This window comes from Erinaceus europaeus, chromosome 12 (genome assembly GCF_950295315.1).
Source record: "Erinaceus europaeus chromosome 12, mEriEur2.1, whole genome shotgun sequence".
NCBI lineage: Eukaryota > Metazoa > Chordata > Mammalia > Eulipotyphla > Erinaceidae > Erinaceus > Erinaceus europaeus.
Window position 1 is genome coordinate 80,705,435 of NC_080173.1, and position 20,712 is coordinate 80,726,146.

At 47.7% G+C, this 20,712-nt stretch overlaps 1 protein-coding gene across 1 annotated transcript in view; it reads right to left on the reverse strand.

The window, feature by feature from the left end:
- Window positions 1-14,242: 14,242 nt before the first annotated feature.
- CCDC92B (coiled-coil domain containing 92B) overlaps window positions 14,243-20,712 on the reverse strand; it is a 42,408-nt gene continuing 35,938 nt past the window's right edge. Inside the window, exon 4 of the mRNA XM_060204150.1 lies at window positions 14,243-18,131. Within this exon, the coding sequence (XP_060060133.1) occupies window positions 17,545-18,131 (587 nt within the window). The 3' untranslated portion in view covers window positions 14,243-17,544. The remainder of the gene's footprint in view (window positions 18,132-20,712) is intronic.

A 20,712-nucleotide genomic window follows, 5' to 3' on the forward strand; every position in this document is an offset into this window, starting at 1 on the left:
CGTGACCCTCCGCGCCCTCCTCGCCCAGCTTTCCCGCCGAAGTTGGGCCGGGGTGCGGCTGGGCGGGTGTCGGGTAGCCCGGGGCGTGGGAGTGCTGGTGCAGGGTGGCTCAGGAGAAGGAAGTGCAGGAACCGGCCCACTAGACTCAGTTTGGAGCCGCTAAGGGCGCCTCCCTGCCCGCGGCCTTAACACACTCCATCAAATGGGTCCTCCCATGCCGGCACTATAGCCCTACATTTATTTTTATTTATCTGTTTTTTACATTTTTATTATCTTTGTTTACTGAATAGAGACTGCCAGGATACATAGCATAATGGTTATGCAAAGAGACTGTCATGCCTGAGGCTCCAAAGTCCCAGGTTCAGTCCCCAGTACTACAATAAGCCAGAGCTGAGCAGTGCTCTGGTATGTCTATGTCTTTCTTCATCTCTTAAAAACAAAAAACAAAAAACGAGGCGCTCAACAATTTGTTTGGCTTTGTATGTTAACTCTCTTTTCAATCACCAGGTTCCAGATGCCATCAGGATGCTAGCCAGGCTTCCCTGGATTGAAGACCCCACCAATGTGTCCTGGAGCTCAGCTTCCCCAGAGACCCACCCTACTAGGGAAAGAGAGAGGCAGACTGGGAGCATGGACCGACCAGTCAACGCCCATGTTCAGCAGGGAAGCAATTACAGAAGCCAGACCTTCTACCTTCTGCAACCCACAATGACCATGCTCCCAGAGGGATAGAGAATGGGAAAGCTATCGGGGGAGGTGGTGGGATATGGAGATTGGGTGGTGGGAATTGTGTGGAGTTGTACCCCTCCTACCCTATGGTTTTGTTAATTAATCCTTTCTTAAATAAAAAAATTTAAAAAAAGAAATAACAAAATTGAAGGAAGTCTGGAAAAAAAAAAAACGAGGCTTCTTTGAGAAAAAGACTGACCTCTTTAAAAGACAGAGAGATACCTGCAGCACTGTTTCGCCACTCACAAAGCTTTCCCCTACACGTGGGAACCTGGGTCCTGGTGCATTGTAACAGGTGTGCCACCACCGTTCCCCCCACTTATTTGGTTTATTTATTTAATTTATTTATTCCCTTTTTGTTGCCCTTGTTGTTTTATTGTTGTAGTTATTGTTCTTATTGATGTCGTTGTTGGACAGGACAGAAATGGAGAGAGGAGGGGAAGACAGAGAGGGGGAAAGACAGACACCTGCAGACTTGTGAAGCAACTCCCCTGCAGCGGGGGAGCTCGAACAGGGATCCTTATGCCGGTCCTTGTGCTGTGCGGGTTTCCTGCTGTGCTATCGCCGGACTCCCTATTTATTTGATTTTAAGCTGAGCATAGCTCAACTTTGGCTAGTGGTGTTGCTGGGAATTGGAACCCAGGGCCTTGCAGCCTCAGGCACGGAAGTGTTTTGCAGAACCTTCATTCTGCCTGTTCCACGTTGCCCTATTTGACAGTGGAGGAGGGAGCTGGACCCAGGCTACACAACAAAAAGGCGAGCTGGGTCTGGTGCAGCCAGCTGCCAGACACTTGACAGCCGGTCACATTTTCAGGGTTTGGGGAACTGAGAAGTGAGGTCAGAGCCTGCTGTCCTAGGACCATTTTACTAAGTCTTACTAGTGAGTTCTGGCAGGGAGAGTAGAGAACGGTATGGTATCCGCAAACTCAGGAAGCCATTGGTAAGCACTGGAGGCATTTCCCTGCCATTTATCAGGAGTTAAGGGAAAAGGGGGTGGGTGGGTATCATAGTGATTCAGCAAAAGGTTTTCATGCCGAGTCTCCGAGGTCGAGGTCGCAGCTTCAACCCTGGACACCACCATAAATCAGAGCTGAAATGTACTCTGGCAAAAAGAGAAAAAGAATCACTTGTAATTTACAAGTAAATGAAATTTACAAGTAAATGAAATTGGGGGAACTGAAGAAGGTGAGCTAGGCTGGCCTTAAGGCCTCAAGTAAAAAATGAAAAGGAAAATAAACTTTGTTCTGGAGTACAGATGTTGAGAAGGGGAGCCAGTGAAAAGCTTTTAACATTTTTTTAAATTTATTTCTTTATTGGGGAATTAATATTTTACATTCAACAGTAAATACAATAGTTTGTACATGCATAACATTCCCCAGTTTCCCATTTAACAATACAACCCCCACTATGTCATTTATCATCCTTCATGGATCTGTATTCTCCCCACCCACCCACCCCAGAGTCTTTTACTTGGGTGCAATATGCCAATTCCATTTCAGGTTCTACTTGTGTTTTCTTTTCTGACCTTGTTTTTCAACTTCTGCCTGAGAGTGAGATCATCCCATATTCATCCTTCTGTTTCTGACTTATTTCACTCAACATGATTTTTTCAAGGTCCATCCAAGATCGGCTGAAAACGGTGAAGTCACCATTTTTTACAGCTGAGTAGTATTCCATTGTGTATATAGACCACAACTTGCTCAGCCACTCATCTGTTGTTGGACACCTGGGTTGCTTCCAGGTTTAGGCTATTATAAATTGTGCTGCCAAGAACATATGTGTACACAGATCTTTTTGGATGGGTGTGTTGAGTTCCTTAGGATATATCCCCAGGAGAGGAATTGCAGGGTCATAGGCTAGGTCCATTTCTAGCCTTCTGAGAGTTCTCCAGACTGTTCTCCACAGAGGTTGGACCAATTGACATTCCCACCAGCAGTGCAGGAGGGTTCCTTTGACCCCACACCCTCTCCAGCATTTGCTTCTGTTCCCTTTTCTGATGTATGACATTCTCACAGGAGTGAAGTGATATCTCATTGTTGTCTTGATTTGCATTTCTCTGACAATCAGAGACTTGGAGCATTTTTTCATGTGTTTCTCAGCCTTTTGGATCTCTTCTGTGGTGACTATTCTGTCCATGTCCTCCCCCCATTTTTGGATGGGGTTATTTGTTGTCTTGTTGTTGAGTCTGGCAAGCTCTTTATATATGTTGGTTATTAACCTCTTGTCTGATGTATGGCATGTAAAGATCTTCTCCCATTCTGTGAGGGGTCTCTTGGTTTGGGTAGTGGTTTCTTTTGCTGTGCAGAAGCTTTTTAATTTAATGTAGTCCCATAGGTTTATACTTACCTTAGTCTTCTTTGTAATTGGATTCGTTTCATTGAAAATGTCTTTAAAATTTATGCGGAAAAGAGTTCTGCCAATATTTTCCTCTAAGTATCTGATAGTTTGTGGTCTAACATCCAAGTCCTTGATCCACTTGGAATTTACTTTTGTATTTGGTGAAATACAGTGATTCAGTTTCATTCTTCTGCATGTTTCAACCCACTGTTTCCAACACCATTTGTTGAAGAGACTCTGTTTTCCCCATTTAATAGTCTGGGCCCCTTTGTCAAAGATTAGATGTCCATAGGTGTGGGGCCTCAGCTTTTAACATTTAAAGCAGGAAAGGATGTGAGTAGTGCTCTGGGTGCTATGTGCCTTTAAGGGACACTGAACCTGACTGGGTAAAATGAGTTAGGAGAGTTGGAAAGGAAGCAAGTTCTGATTGCTCTGTGTATAGGGAAGGCTGTCAGTTGGGGGTGGGGCATTAGCCTAAGTCTGCAACCTCTACTTTGTCTTTTTTCTCCAAGTCACTTTACTTTTTTATTTTTTATTTATTTTTATTTTAATGAGAGAAAGATACAGGAGAAAGACCAGGGCACTGCTCAGCTTTGGTTTATGGTGGGGCTGGGGATCAAACCTGGGACCTCAAGAGCCTCAAGCATTAAAGTCTTTTTTTTTAAAAAAAAAAACAACTTCTCTTTTTTATTTTATTTTTATTTTTTAACCAGAGCACTGTTCAGCTCTGGCTTATGGTGGTGCGAAGGATTGAACCTGGGACTTTGGTGCTTCAGGCATGAGAGTCTGTTTGCATAACCATTATGCCATCTACCCTCTGCCCTTATTTTTTATTTTATTTAGTTTATTTATTTTTTACCAGAGCACTGCTCAGCTCTGGCTTATGGTGGTGCAGGGGATTGAATTTGGGACTTTGGAGCCTCAGGCATGAGATTCTGTTTGCATAACCATTATGCTTTCTACCTTCTGCCATCTTTTTTAATTTTTTAAATTTATTTTCCCTTTTGTTACCCTTGTTGTTTTTATGGATTTTTAAATTTTATTTATTTATTTTAATTTCTTTATTGGAGGACTAATGTTTTACATTCCACAGCAGATACAATAGTTTGTACAAAACATTTCTCAAGTTTTCCACATAACAATACAACCTCTACTAGGTCCTCTGTCATTGTCCTTGTTTTTTATTGTTGTAGTTATTATTGTTGTTGTTAATGATGTCATCATTGCTGGATAGGACAGAGAGAAATGGAGAGAGGAGGGGAAGACAGAGAGGGGGAGAGAAAGATAGACACCTGCAGACCTGCTTCACCACCTGTGAAGCGACTCCCCTGCAGGCAGGGAGCTGGGGGCTTGAACTGGTATCCTTGTGCTGGTCCTTGCGCTTTGCGCCACATGCTCTTAACCCCACGTGTGCTTCACCTGCTGCGCTACCACCTGACTCCCTTAAAATTTTTTAATTATCATTATTAATTGGATAGAGCTTGCCAGAAATGGGGGGGGGTGAGGGAGAGAGACAGAGAGACACCTACAACACTGGTTCACCACTAGTGAAGCTTTCCCCCTGCAGGTGGGGACCAGGGGCTTGAACCCAGGTTCTTAAACACTGCAACATGTGCACTCAGTCAGGTGTGCCACCACCCAGCCCTGGCATTAAAGTCTTTTGCAGAACCATTATGCTGTCTCCCTAGCCCTTACTTTTTATTTTATTTTTATTTTTTCCAGAATACTGCTCAGCTCTGGCTTATGATGGTGCTAGAGGTTGAACCTGAGACTTTGAGTCAGGCATTAGAGCCTCTTTGCATATCCACTATGCTAGCTCTCCCCCCATCATTTTACTTTCACACTACTGAATTTCAGTAGCTTCTTTTCTCAAAAATACTTATTTATCTAACTTCACCTGGCTGTTGCTAGAAGGTGGTGGTCATCAAAGCACATTATTATTTTTTTTATTTTCACTAGAGCACTTTAGATAGTGTACAATGCTCAGTGATTCACTCTCTGGAAATTTCTACTTCCATACTTCCATCAGAAGTTTCAGTCTGTGGTCCCGGAGGTGGTGCAGTGGTGAAGCTTTGGACTCTCAAGCATGAGGTCCTGAGTTCGATCCCTGACAGCACATGTGCCAGAGTGATGTCTGGTTCTTTCTCTCTCCTCCTATCTTTCTCATAAATAAATAAAAATCTTTTTTTTTTAAAAAAAAAAAGAAGTTTCAATCTGATGGATAAAGTGGTAATTATACATGTACTTTATATCCAAGACTGTAGAAAAAAGTTCTTTAATGTATTCATTCATTGCATAGACAGAAAATGAGAGGAGAGGGGAGATAAAAGACACTGGGAGTCAGGTGGTGGTGTACGTCATTGAGCTCACATGTCACAGTGTGCAAGGATCTGGATTCAAGCTACCTGCAGTGGGGATGCTTCACAAGTGGTGAAGCAGGGCCCCAGGTGTCTACCTCTCCCTCCCTGGTTTCTGGCTGTCTGTATTCAATGAATAAAGATAATAAAAATTGGGAGACGGGCTGTAGCACAGCAGGTTAAGCACACCAGATGCAAAGCACAAGGACCAGAGTAAGGATCTCGGTTAGAGCCCCGGCTCTCCACTTGCAGGGGGGTCACTTCACAGGCAGTGAAGCAGGTCTGCAGGTGTCTATCTTTCTCTCCTCTGCTCTGTCTTCCCCTCTTCTCTCCATTTCTCTCTGTTCTATCTGACAATGACGACATCAATAACAACAACAACTACAACAAGGGCAACAAAAGGGAATAAATGAATATTTTTTAAAAATTAAAAAAGATAATAAAAATTTAAAAAGAACAAAAATCAATCAAAATTTAATAAATTTACTTAAAAAAAGAGAGAGAGTGAAATAAAGATACCTACAGCACTACTTCACCACTGATGAAGCTTCCTTCTTACACATGGCTTGAACCCAGGGGCTTGAACCCAGGTCCTTGCACATGGTAAGGTGTGCACTCATCTGGGTGTGCCACGATCCAACCTCAAAGAAGAAAGTCCTTTTAAGAAGGCTTCTTCTTCTAGCGTTTGCCCTTCTTCCGTAGCCAGTCAACAGCATCAGGTTGAGCCTGATGTAAAGTTTCGAGACCTCCTTCGAATCTGGAGAGGTGGTAGTCGTTGACTATGTGGGTCATAGTCTGTCTGTAGCCGCAGGGGCAGTTCGGGTCTTCTCTGGCTTCCCAGCGATGGAACATAGCGGCACACCGGCCGTGGCCTGCTCGATAGCGATTGAGGAGGGCCCAATCATAACGTGCTAGGTCAAAGCCGGGTTGGCGCTTGCAGGGGTCTGGGATGAGGTGTTTGTTCTTTACCTCAGCTGACTGCCAGCTCTGTTTCCAAGAGACTGGAACAGAGAAGTTCAGTGTAGGCGTAGGGGACCAGATTGGGTGACGAGACGTCAAGCGTTGGACAGGGTGGGCGAAGATATCCGCGTATATTGGCAGGTCCAGTTGAGCGTAGATGTGGGAAATGAACTTAGATGATGCCGCATCCCGACGAATATCTGGCGGGGCGATATTGCTAAGAACTGGCAGCCATGGAACTGGGGTGGAACGGATGGTTCCAGAAATTATCCTCATGGAGGAATACAATTTGGGATCGACCAAGTGGACATGGGGGCTACGGAACCATACTGGGGCACAGTATTCTGCAGTGGAATAGCATAATGCCAGAGATGATGATCGTAGTGTGGAAGCGCCTTCGCCCCATGAGGAGCTGGCCAGTCTTGCAATGATGTTATTCCTCGCGCCCACCTTTGCTGCAGTTTTTATGAGATGTTTGTGAAATGACAGAGTATGATCGAGAGTAACGCCAAGATAGACTGGCTGGGCTTCATGCCGGATTCTCGTATCGTCAAGCTGCACATTAAGCTCACGCGAGGCCGAGGCATGGTGTAGATGGAAAACAGATTATACCGTTTTTGCAGTGCTAGGGATTAGTCGCCATTTTTTACAGTAATCAGATATCAGAGACATGTCTTTCATGAGTGTTTCCTCGAGGATGTCGAACTTTGATGCCTGAGTTGCACAGCAGATGTCATCAGCGTAGATGAACTTCCTTGAAGAAGTTTCTGGGAGGTCATTGATGTAAATATTAAATAGCGTAGGAGCCAGAACAGAGCCCTGGGGGAGGCCACTTGAGACAAGTCTCCATCTGCTAGACTTGTCACCCAGATGTACCTGGAAACTTCTGTTTTGGAGAAGAAACGATATAGTATTGGCCACCCATGGAGGCAGGCATCTTGAGATCTTGACTAGGAGACCACGGTGCCAGACCGTGTCATAGGCTGCTGTGAGATCAACAAAGACAGCACCTGTCTTTAAATTCTTCTGGAATCCATTTTCAATGTAAGTTGAGAGGGCCAGGGCTTGTTCGCAGGTAGATCTTCCTGGGTGGAAACCAGCCTGGGCGGGTGATAGGAATTTCTCTGTAAGATGAGAAATACGTGACAGAAGCAGCCTCTCAAGGAGTTTGTAACACACAGAGAGGAGAGAAATTGGTTTATAGCTGGCGGCCAGTGTTGGGTCTTTCTTTGGTTTCAAAACCGCTATAATCTTCGCACGACGCCAAACTTTGGGCATAGACTCAGATTCCAAGATGTGGGACAGGAATGAAGCGAGCCACTTCTAAGGGTTGGTAATATATTTTGTCATTGTTTACAACCCAGGTTTGAGCCCAACCTCTACTGAACTGGAGGAAGTTTCAGTGCTGTGGTCACTCTCTCTTTTTAATTTTTCCCCCCTTTTGTTTATTGTTGTCGTTGTTGTTGGATAGAACAGAGAGAAATGGAGAGAGGAGGGGAAGACAGAGAGGGGAAGAGAAAGATAGACTCCTGCAGACCTGCTTCACTGTCTGTGAAGCGACTGCCCTGCAGGTGGGGAGCCGGGGTTCGAACTGGGATCCTTGCGCCAATCTTTGTACTTCGTACTATGTGAGCTTAACCTGGTGCACCACCGCCCTGCCCTAACCTTATTTATTTTAATAATGGAGATACAGAGAGAAAGACCAGAGCACAGACCCCTGCAAGCGTCAACCCGGCTTTGACCTAGCACGTTATGATTGGGCCCTCCTCAATCACTATCGAACAGGCCATGGCCGGTGCGCCGCTATGTTCCATCGCTGAGGAGCCAGAGACGACCGGAACTGCCCCTGCGGCTACAGACAGACTATGACCCACATAGTCAATGACTGCCACCTCTCCAGATTCAAAGGAGGTCTCGAAACTTTACATCAGGCTCAACCTGATGCTGTTGACTGGCTACGGAAGAAGGGCAAACGCTAGAAGAAGAACTGCTCAGCTCTGGCTCATGGTGGTGCTGGGGATTGAACCTGGGCCCTCAGGCATGAAAGTCTTTTGCATAACTATTATGCTATCTCCCCAGCCCCTACCCTCCCTAATTATTATAGTAGATACCTACTCAGCTGGACCACCCTACTCCCTCCTTTGTTTTTAGAGTTCTCCAGTGTATTAGAGAGTTGGGCAGAAACCCAAGCCCCCAGACTGCAGGAGCCAACCCCCCTACCTCACTAACATGACTCTAGGGGTCTGTAACAGAGGGCATGTTCTTCCTTTCTCAACCGCTAACATGTTTGAGTAGAACTAACCAGAAGAGAAGGGATGATAGCCAGTAAGATGCACCCTAGGCCTCTCTCCATCTGCAAAATAAGAGGGTCACATAGATGATCTCTTAGTTATCTGATGCTGACATTGCACATCTCTGTCCCACACTGCCATTCTCAGCTGAACTCAGCTGAGTACCTCCAGGGGTGTGTGGAGTAACTATAAGATCAATTTCTTTCCTTTTCTCTCCTTTTTTTTTTTTCAAATTGAAGATGAGACTTCACAGCCCTGAGCAGATAAGGTGTTTTATCTAGGACTGGGCCTTTCCCTCCCCTATCTGCTACTAGAGATAGAAGGCCAGGGATGGGGCTAGGCAGTGGCACAGTAATTACCATGTACAAGGACCTGAGTTCAAGCCCTGGTCCCCACCTGCAGGGGGGAAGCTTTACAAGTAGTGAAGCAGGGCAGCAGGTGTCTCTATCTCTCCCTCTCTCTTTTGTTTTTCTTTCTTTCTTTCTTTCTTTCTTTCTTTCTTTCTTTCTTTCTCTTTTTCTTTTCTTTCTTTTACCAGAGCACTGCTCAACTCTAGTTTATGGTGGTGTGGGGATTGAATTTGAGACTTTGGAGCCTCAGGCATGAGAGTCTCTTTGCATAACCATTATATTATCTATCCTCCCTCCTCATCTCCCTCTCCCCCTCTGAATTTATCTCTGTCCTATAAAATAAAAGCAAAAAAAAAAAAAAAAAAAGGCTACAAGGAGCCGTGGATTCTTCATCCAGGCACAGAGCCCCAGCAATAACCCTGATGGAAAAAAAAAAAAAGTCAGGGACAAGGAGAGGCCTTGGACCATAATACTTCCTTCGTTTGCCATAAATCTGATTTCAGGTTCAAACTTGATCCCAAGACAGAGCAAGGAACTGAGGGAAGGCCCAGATTTTAATCTACAGAAAGATGCTTTGGTTTTCACTCTCTCCTTCTTTCATTAATAAATAATCAAATCAGGAGTTGGGCGGTAGGCAGTGGGTTAAGCGCAAAAAGTACAAAGAGCAACGTCTGGAGTAAGGATCCTGGTTTGAGCCCCCGGCTCCTCACCTGCATGGGAGTCGCTTCACAGGTGGTGAAGCAGTTCTGCAGGTATCTATCTTTCTCTCCCCCCTCTGTCTTCCTCTTCTCTCTCCATTTTTCTCTGTCCTATCCAACAGTGACGACATCAGTAACAACAACAATAATAACTACAACAATAAAATAACAAAGGCAACAAAAGAAAAAATATTTTAATTAATAATTAATTAAATCTTGTGGTCCGGGAGGTGGCACAATGGATAAAGCATTGGATTCTCAATCGTGAGGTCCTGAGTTCAATCTCCGGCAGCACATGGACCAGAGTGACGTCTGGTTCTTTCCTTCTCTCTCTCTCTCTCTCTCCTTCTATCTTCATGAATAAATAAATAAATAGAATCTTAAAAAAAATAAATAAAAAAGGGAGTTGGGCAGTAGCATAGCTGGTTAAGTGCAGGTGGAACAAAGAGCAAGGACCAGCGTAAGGATGCCCAATTCTCCATCTGCAGGGGAGTTGCTTCATGGGTAGTGAAGCAGAGACTCTCGTGGTCCAGGAGGTGGCACAGTGGATAAAGTATTGGACTCTCAAGCATGAGGTCTCAAGTTCAGTCCCCGGTAGCACATGTACTGGAGTGATGTCTGGTTCTTTCTCTCTCTCCTCCTACCTTTCTCATGAATAAATAAATAAATTCTTTTAAAAAATAAAGAGAGAGAGACTTTCAAGCCTGAGGCTCCACAGTCCCAGTTCAATCCCCTGCCTGCACCACCATAAACCAGAGCTGAGCAGTGCTCTGTTGAAAAAAATAAATAAAAATAAATCAGAGGCCAGGGAAGTGAGATGATGCCTCAGCTGGTTCTGAGGAAGACCTCATGTATGAAGACCCAGGTATTAGACAAAGAGGAGAGAGAGGGAGTCAGGCCATAATGCAGCGGCGGGTTAAAAACATGTGGTACAAAGCCCAAGGACCGGCGTAAAGATCCCGGTTCAAGCCCCCGGCTCCCCAACTGCAGGGGGCTCGCTTCACAGGCGGTGAAGCAGGTCTGCAGGTGTCTATCTTTTCCCTCAGTCTTCCCTTCCTCTCTCCATTTCTCTCTGTCCTACCCAACAATGACGACATCAACAACAATAATAACTACAACAATAAAACAATAAGGGCAACAAAAGGGAATAAATAAATAATACACATTCTCTAAAAAGTTAAAAAAAAAAAAAGAGGAGGAAGAGACCAGAACACCACTCCTCTTTGTCTATTTCTTTGTCTTTATTCAAATAAAAGAACCTTAAAAAAATGGGGATGGGGAGCAGGTGGTATACCTGGTTAGCACACATACTACAGTGTACAAGGATGTTGGGTAGTATGCCAGCGCTTCTGTCTCTAATCCTGTTTAAGCACCGTTATGCCTGCATGGGATTGGTTTAATCCCACTCAAAGCTGCGGTCTATTTACATAAATCACTTTTACATTTACTTAAAGCACCACCCTCCCTCCAGGGCATTGGTGTTGTAGGTGTCAATCTCTTTCCTTACTTCCCCTTTCATTTTTTCTGTCTCTAAACAAAATAAATAAAATATTAAAGAAAAAAACTGGGGGCCAGGTGGTGGCACTCTGGTTGAGCATACATGTTACAATGTGTGAGGACCCAGGTTCAAGGGGGTTGGGCGGTAGTGCAGTGGGTTAATCGCACATGGCACAAAGGCAAGGATCTCTGTTTGAACCCCAGGCTTCCCACTTGCAGGGGAGTCGCTTCATAAGCGGTGAAGCAGGTCTGCAGGTGTCTTTCTTTCCCCTTCTCTATCTTCCCCTCCCCTCTCAATTTCTCTCTGTCCTATCCAACATCAGTGGCAACAAGGACAACAAAATAGAAAGAAGAAGAAGCAGAAGCAGAAGCAGAAGCAGAAGCAGAAGAAGAAGAAGAAGAAGAAGAAGAAGAAGAAGAAGAAGAAGAAGAAGAAGAAAAGAGAAAAAAAAAAAGAGGACCTAGGTTCAAGCCCCTAGTCCCCAACTTGAAATTTCACGAGCAGTGGAACAGGGGTGCAGGCGCTTCTCTTTCCTTCTCTATCTCCCTCTTCCCTCTCAATTTCTGTCTCTACTCAATCAGCCAATCAGTAAATAAACTTTTTTTTGTGAGAGAAAAAACTTTTTATTTGTGAGAGAAAACAAACCAGAGCATTACTCTGGCTTCTGCAGTGCCAAAGACCCAACCCAGAACCTCATGTTTGCGAGTCTGCATTGTACCCTCTGCACCACCTTCCAGGCCACAAATACATATATTTAATATTTTATTATTATTATTATTATTTTTGCCTCCAGGGTTATTGCTGGGGCTCAGTGCCTGCATCATGAATCTACTGCTACTGGAGGCCATTTTTGCCCCCTTTTGTTGCCCTTCTTGTTGTTGTAGCCTTGTTGTGGTTATTATTGTTGCTGTTATTATTGTTGTGGTTATTATTGTTGTCGCTACCGTCTGACTCCCATAAATATATTTTTTTAAATCAATAAAAGGTAGGAGGCCTGGGAAATAGCTCAACTGCCAGAATACTAGACTTGCATGCTGAAGGTTCCCAGTTCCATTCCTGGTAAACATATGCTCTGACTTCTCTCTTTCTCTGTTATGTGGAACTCTTATTTCAAATGAATTTTTAAAAAAGTTAAATAGGAGTCGGGCAGTAGCGCAGCGGGTTAAGCGCAGGTGGTGCAAAGCACAAGGACTGGCGTAAGGATCCCGGTTCGAGCTCCCGTCTCCCCACCTGCAGGGGAGTCGCTTCACAGGCGGTGAAGCAGGTCTGCAGGTGTCTATCTTTCTCTCCCCCCCTCTCTGTCTTCCCCTCCTCTCTCCATTTCTCTCTGTCCTATCCAACAACAATGACATCAATAATAACTACAACAATAAAACAACAAGGGCAACAAAAGGGAATAAATAAATAAAATTCTAAAAAAGTTAAATAAAGACAACAGGGTGGGGATAGCATAGTGGTTATATAGAGATTCTCATGCCTGAGACACTGAGCTCCCTGCACTGCCATAAGACAGAGCTGAGCAGTCCTGGTTTTTCTCTGTGTATCTTTCTCTCTGTGTTTCTCTTTTTCTTATTTAAAAAAGACAATAAATTACAGCACCCTCCCAGATTAGTGCTAACCACTTCAAAAAGTGTATGGAAAGGGAAGGGGCCTACTGGTCTATAAAACTGAAAAGGGCAAGGACATGTGGAATGCAAGTGATTGAATTATCAGAAAGTATTTGTCTTTCCTGATTTGACTTCTCTTGTGGGACTTCATACTCAGGCAGCCCTAGCTAGCTCTTGTTGCAAATGGACTGCCAGGCAGCTAGGTTGATATCTGCCACTTTAACCATCCAAGAGCTTGTCCTTCTCACTAGGCCTGTTTAGTTTGCTGCTGTAACCCCAGCACACAACTTGGTTTATTGAATGAATCATGGCAAGGAAAGTCCTGAAGTTGACTCTCACTGACACAGATTGTATCTTGTGTCCATCTCTGACCCAGTCAGTGTGAATTACCTTACCTGACACATAAGGGTGGGGTCATCCCACCCTCCACCCCAACACATAGACTTAGGCAGAGGAAAGGGAGTTCCCCAAAAGGATGGGTAGTGTACCTAGAGGAGGGTGCAGGAAAACTGCTCTGTCCCTTGCATTCTTGGACGGCAGAGCTGCTTGCTGCTTATTCTCAGAGTCACCCATCACACTTCCTCAGACTGAAAAACAGAGAGGCGTGAGATCATGTGGGTGCTGGGTGTGCTGAGCAACTCATGAGCCCCCCTCATGAGGGGGGGGCTGATCTCTGCGATGCTGGGCTCCTTCCAGCTGAATCCCGAAGGCAGTAGGTGTCAGGAGAGAGGGCACTGGCAGGCCTTAAGATGCCAGAACTGGGGGTCGGGCCGTAGCACGGTGGGTTAAGCACACACGGTGCGAAGCACAAGGACCAGTGTAAGGATCCCAGTTTGAGCCCCTGGCTCCCCACCTATAGGGGGCGGAAGGGGTCATTTCACAAGCGGTGAAGCAGGTCTGCAGGTGTCTTGTCTTTTTCTCTCCACCTCTCTCGATTTCTCTCTGTCCTATCCAACAACAAGGGCAACAAAAATGGGAAAAGTAGCCTCCAGGAGTAGTAGATTCATAGTGCAGATACGGAGGCCCAGGGATAACCATGGAGGAAAAAAAAAAAAAAAAGCCAGAACTGCAGGATTCCATCTGGGCATTTGGAGTTACATGGGTAACTCCAAATGGAGCCCTTTTTCCCTATCCCTCCCAACCCTAGCCAGGAGTCTCTGACCCAAGGTTGTTATTTGTTCCTATGGACTGAGTGGCATGAAGAGAAGGAGAGGGCTGGTGTTGGGACACCTCCAGTGCATACCTTATGCCTTCTATGAGGAGGCACCTAGGACGTGACTGCAGTCTCAGCTCAGTCTTACCCAACGCCCCTGGCTGGCTCCCAAATCCTTCTCCAGCTCCTCCAGATCCATTCCTCTCCCTGTGGGACAGTGATGGTGTGGGGTGAGTGGCTAGAGAACAGGTCTGAGCTGGTGTGTTTTCCAGATATTTTATTAAGAATAAGGCATATGACAGTCACCCCTAAAGCACAGGGCTCTATTTCGGTGGGTGAAAGATTACATCTGAAAAGCATTGGATTAAAAAGCGCAGCCAACAGTGGATTTGGAGTAGAATCATTCTGCCCTGCCCAGGAGGCTCCTGTCAGGTGGTTCTGAAGTCCTGCTGATCCCCCATTCAAGGCTGGCACCTAAACAAGGGGGTGCTCAGAGAACACAGCCTCTGCCCTCTGAGCCTCCCTCCGTGCTACCAGGACTCTGTTCTGCTGCTTGTCTGGGGGAAGGACTACCCCATTTCAGGTTTGGTCAGGTCACCTAAACTGCAGGCCATGGTGGGTGGGTGTGACAGAATGTGTGTGCCCTGGAGGATGGGGAACAGGGCCTCCTGCTGCATTGCTCACTGGTTGGTCCCTTGCTTGCTTCCAGAACAGGTAGGGGTCCCCACCTGCAGCTGTTCTGGGTTTGTCCACACTTTTAGGGTGTGGCTTGAGCTCCAGCTAGAGCCGCTGGATGTCCCTATCAAGTGTCCTACTCCCAATGGGGATTCCTGCAGTAGACGACAGGGCAGAAGGCTGTAGGTGAAATGATCCTTTCCTCTCTCTTTACCCAGAAGTGGGAGGACTTGTTTATTTATTTCCTTTGGCAGGTAGAGGGAGAGCCCAAAGTAGAGGATAAGACCTCTACTGAGAAGATCTGGGCTGCCACTGACTCCCAGTTCCTTTCAGCCATACCTAGGGTTCTGTTACAAGCCCTAGGCGCAGGTGGGTGGAAGGAAATCTCTGACCCATTATTTCCAGGAGAGGGACAGGGAAGGGGAATTTCTGAGGAGATTAGAACCCTGTCTGCCTCAACCCCTCCCTCAGCTGGCTGAATGGGGGAGGAGGGTTGCCTTAACTTCCTTTCCCAGGCACCCCCAACAGCTCAGCTGAGAGTCAGTGAGTCAGCCACCCCAGCATTCAGAACCTTTCATCTGGGGGATCTTCAAGCACCCCACAAACAATTAAGTGTCATTATCTCTGGATGCTGAAGGAGGGACAGGTGCTGGGAGGTGCTGATGGGGTCATTTGGGGAAAGGCAGGTAGTTCCACTGAAGGATCCTGGGGTGAGAGCATGGCTGGGGCCGGAGCCAGACACCCTGGGTACTCAGGAGGGATAAGGAGAGGGGAGGAGAGGGGTATTGCTATAGAGATGGGGCAGGGGACACCAGGCGAGCATAGTTATGGCTTTTAGTGGGTGGGAGGGGGGGACAGGTAAAGTATTTCACCTTTTTCTGTAGAAGAACTGACATAACAAAGTCACCCTGTTCACCCCAAAAGTGTGGTTGAAGAAAAGGTCTGGGAAGATGTGGCCTTTCCCACATTCTCTGGGCCCTTTTAAATGATTACTGCCAAGAGAGGTCTCCTCACACAGACACATTCTGGAAGGGAGAGTAACAGAACAAGGGGTACAGTGAGTCACACACACTTAAGGGGAGAAACATGGCAGAGGCACGACCAGAGGCGGAGGGGGAAAGGGAAGGCTAGGTAGAGGCAGAGTCAGACAGAGCAAAAATCCTAGGCCACTACTGTGGACCAAGTTGGACTGGAGAGCACTGTCTGTCCCCATGGTGCCCACACCTTGGGCAGCTGCATCCCAGTGACTGGACACCCAGACCAGGCCTGGTTATTGCGCAGTGGCCTCAGCAGCTCAGTCTTAGGTGGGAAGGGGATGAATGGACCAGGAGTGTGAGCACTAGCTTCTGCTTCTTGCCTGTCTCTTGTTTCTTCTGACAGACAGCGGAGGAGGATAACTAGGGATTTCTCCCCATCTTCTTCATGGGGGCTACAATGGAGACAGGCTCATAACCTCCTGGGTGGTTGACACACAGAATACTTGACCTCAGCCAACATCAGGACCTTCCAGGATGGGGTGTTCATGAGTGACATAAAGGCCTCCCCCACACCCCATGTCCTTCTCTTGGTAGCCCCAGGAAGACCTCACAGGCACTTAGGATGTGACCCAGGACCCCCAGAGGAGAGACAGCAGGGCTGGATGATGATGATGGAGCTCTAGAGGTTTGTCTTTCTTTCAAGGTTGGACTGGAACCGGGCCTCCTGCCTTGGGCAGAGAGAAGGGAGCTGGGGAGAAATGCAATTAGGTGTTCCACGTTCCATCTTGCCACTCCCCACCCAGTCAAAAGGGCGCTGAGAACCCATCACTACCAGGTCTGATAGAATTGGAGGCATCCTGGAGAGGGACAGGCTTCACACTACCTACCGTACGTATGCTCCCTCCCTTTCCTCATCCCAGAAAACTCTACGGATAATGTCACTTCCAAGAAGTAGGACCTTTCTTTTGACCTCTGGGAACAACCACTGAATAGGAAACTGGACAAAATTAGCACCAATTAACAGGGCTAGAAAAGCTCCAAGGGTAGTCTTCAGGTGCTCAGCTGCCTCCTGAAGGCAACTTCTGCCCTTCCAGGAGCCTCACGGATGGCTGGAGTGCTCTACCTCGGTTCCTCAGCAAGGCTCCTAGTCCAAATGCTTAAGTGGGCATTCTGGGGGAGAACTGAGCTGGCGACAGCTCTAGACCAGGTTCTCCTACCAAATCCATTCTGTGATCCTCTCTAACCATCTATGGGTGCTACCTTCCAGGCGTCCAGAATTCCAGCAGGCTATTCTTTCTCACCTAGGGGCTCTGGGAGGTGTCTTGTAAAGTGTTAGGTGCTCACCTATAAGGACCTGTATCTGTGGGGTACAGGTAGGAGGAAGGGGCTTCCCAGGAAAAGGTTCAACCTCTAGCCTCCAGGCTTGGCGGGAAGGACAGCCGTGCGGAGCTGGGGGCGGCCAGAAGGGGGAGCTGAAAAGGTCTATGGGGACTAAGGGCCGCTGAGTTCCATTGCGCAGGTCAGCCCGGTCTTCCCTCCCTCCCACCTCCCTCTAGATGATTGTCAGGTTTCTCGGGGCAGGGCGTGACTCTCAACCCCTCCCCTCCCGGTGGCGGGGTGGGGACCTAGGGTAGGATCGGTTCTCCTCTTCTTCACACACACAAAAAAAGTGCACTCGCTCAGCCCCCCGTAGGAACCCCCTTGCAGGAGGGGCGAAGCTTCTGAATCGTAGGGAAATACAAAAGGCCCGGGCCGTGGGAAGAGGCGGAGAAGCTGGGCCGCCTCCGCCCGCCTTCCTCCGGGGAAGGGCCGGCTTCCTGGGCCCCGGGCGGCGGAAGCTGCGGCCCAGACTGGGGTGCCGGCAGGCCTACCCCCCACCACCCCCGCCGCTCCCCACTTCGCCAGCCCGCTCCTACTCCGCGTCCCCGGGCGCACTAGGGGGGCTGGGCGCAGGCTGAGGGCCGGCTTGGTCCGGGGGCTCCTGGGGCGGTGGCTGGCGCGGGCTGCGGCCGCTGGGTCGCGGGGGCCTTCGGGCGTAGAGGAAGAGCGCGGGGTCGGGCATGGGATCGGGGTCTTCCAGGGCGCAGGCCGCGCGGTCCCAGGCGGCCCAGTCCCGGCCGGGGCCCTTGGCGGTGTTCTCCGCGGCGGGCTGGCGGCGGGCTCGCTGTGCGCGCCTGCGGGGCCGGGGCTCGGCGGCGGCGCCCGGCCCGGAGCGCGGGGCCTGCAGTCTCTGGCGCGCCGCGTGCAGCTGGCAGGACAGGTAGGCGGCCGCCTCCGTGTGCTTCTGCAGCTCGGTGCCCAGCACCGTGGCGCGGTGACTGCGGCGCCGCAGCTCCTCCAGGAAGCGGCGCTCCTCGGCGCGCAGGCTGCAGCGCAGGGCCGACACAAGCGCCTCGCGTTGCGACACCTCCCGCCGCAGCTCCGCGTTGGCCGCGGTCCGCGCCTCCAGCTGCGACTCCAGCGCGCGGCACTTGCTCTCCAGCTCCTGGGAGGCCGCCTCTGGAAAGGGGACACAGTGCGCTGAGGCGACAGCCCCGCCTAACCCGCACAGCCCTCGGTGCGCGGGACAGAGCCAGCAGCTCCATGCGGTCTGCGAGCTCTCCACCCCCCACGCACGGGTCACAGCGGACCTTTTCTTTCTTAAATAGACATTTTGTTTATAGGGCTGGATGGTGGCGCACCGGGTTGAGCGCACACACCATAATGCATAAGGTCCTGGGTTCAAGTCCCCAATACCCACCTGCAGGGGCGAAGTTTCATCGTAGTGAGACAGGTCTCTTTCTCCCCTCTCTATCTCCTTCCCTCTCCATTTCTCTCTATCAAATACATATTAAAATGTTTTATTTGGGAGTCGGGCGGTAACGTAGCGGGTGAAGCGCAGGTGGCGCAAAGCACAACGACCGGCTTAAAGATCCCACTTCGAGCCCACGGCTCCCGATCTGCAGGGGAGTCTCTTCACAGGTGGTGAAGCAGGTCTGCAGGTGTCTTTCTCTCTCCCTGTCTGTCTTCCCCTCCTTTCTCCATTTCTCTCTGTCCTACCCAACAACGAAAACAATGATAACTACAACAATAAAACAACAAGGGCAACAAAAGGGGATAAATAAAATAAATATTTAAAAAAATTATTAACGAGAGAGAGGGTGAAAACGAACCAGAGCATTTCTGGCACAAGCAACGCCAGGTATTGAACTGAGGATCTCGTGTATTAGAGTCCAGCACTCTATCCTTTGTCCCGCTTTTCTTTCTTTTATTTTTATTTTATTCCCTTTTAAAAATTTTTTAAAATTTATTTCTTTATTGGGGAATTAATGTTTTACATTCAACAGTAAATACAATAGTTTGTACATGCATAACATTCCCCAGTTTCCCATTTAACAATACAACCTCCACTATGTCATTTATCATCCTTCATGGACCTATATTCTCCCTTTTTAAATTTTTTATATTTATTTATTCCTCTTTTTGTTGCCCTTGTTTTATTGTTGTAGTTATTATTGATGTCGTTGTTGGATAGGACAGAGAGGAGGAGAGAAAGAGAGACACCTGCAGATCTGCTTCATGGCCTGTGAAGCGACTAGGCCCCTGCAGGTGGGGAGCAAGGGGCTCCAACCCGGATCCTTAAGCCGGTCCTTGCGCTTTGCGCCACCTTTGCTTAACCTGCTGCGCTACCGTCCGACTCCCTATTTATTCCCTTCTGTTGCCCTTGTTTTATTGTTGTAGTTCCACTTTTCTTTTTATTCATTAATTTATTTGGCTAGAGACAGACATTGAGAGGGAAAGGGGGATGGCAATAGAGAGGGGGAAAGAAGGCGGGAGTAGATAGTATATTGGTAATGCAAAGAGACTCATGCTTGAGGCTCTGCAGTCCCAGGTTCAGTCCCCTACACCACCATAAACCAGAGCTGATCAGTGCTCCGGTTAAAAAAAGAGAGAGAGGGGGCCTGGGCAGTAGCGCAGCCGGTTAAGCGCACATGGCTCAAAGTGCAAGGACCTGCATAAGGATCCCAGTTCGAGATTTCAGCTCCCCACCTGCAGTGGGATCACTTCACAGGTGTTGAAGCAGGTCTGCAGGTGTCTGTCTTTCTCTTCCCCTCTCTGCCTTCCCCTCCTCTCTCCATTTCTCTTTGTCCTATCCAAGGACGATATCAATAACAATAATAACTACAACAATAAAAAAACAAGGGCGACAAAAAAGGAATAAATAAATATTTTAAAAAATCTTATAAAAAAAAAGAGATGGAAAGAGACAACTGCAACCTTCTCCACCGTTTATGAACCTTCCCCCCTGCAAGGCAGGGACCAGGAACTTGAACCTGGATCCTTGGGCATTGTAATGTGTTCACTACCAGGTGGGACTCTGCCCATCTCTCCCTTTCTTAAAAGAAAAAAAAACTTATAAAAATAACTTTATTTGTTGCTTGGAAGGTGGCATGGTGGATAAAGTATTGAATTATCAAGCATAAGGTCCTGAGATCAACCCCTGGCAGCACATGCATCAGAGTGATGCTCTGGCTCTCTCTCTTTTTTTTAACCAGAGCATTGCTCAGCTCTGGCTTATGGTGGTGCAGGGGATTGAACCTGGGACTTTGGAGCCTCAGGCATGAGAGTCTCTTTGCATAACCATTATGCTATCTACCCCTCCCCTCTCTCTCTTTATAAATATTAAAAAAATATATATTTATTTACCCTTTTGTTGCCCTTGTTTAACATTGTTGTGGTTATTGATGTCATTGTTGGATAGGACAGAGAGAAATGGAGAGAGGAGGGGAAAACAGAAAGGGGGAGATGTTGGGTAGTATGCCAGCTCCCCCTGGCTTCTGCTTAACCAAGCACCTGTATGCCTATATAGGGATTGGTTTGATCCCATTCAAAGCGGTCTATTTATATAAATCACTTTTACATTTACATAAAGCGCCACACTCCCTCCAGGGCATTGGTGGTTTAGTGGTAGAATTCTCACCTGCTCCGCCCCCTCTCCTTGTCACACCCTGATCCTCTCCTTGTCACACCCTGATCTTCCACCAGTCGCTTTTCGCTCCACCCTCTCTATGTCACATCCTGTTTCCACCCTACCTGGAGA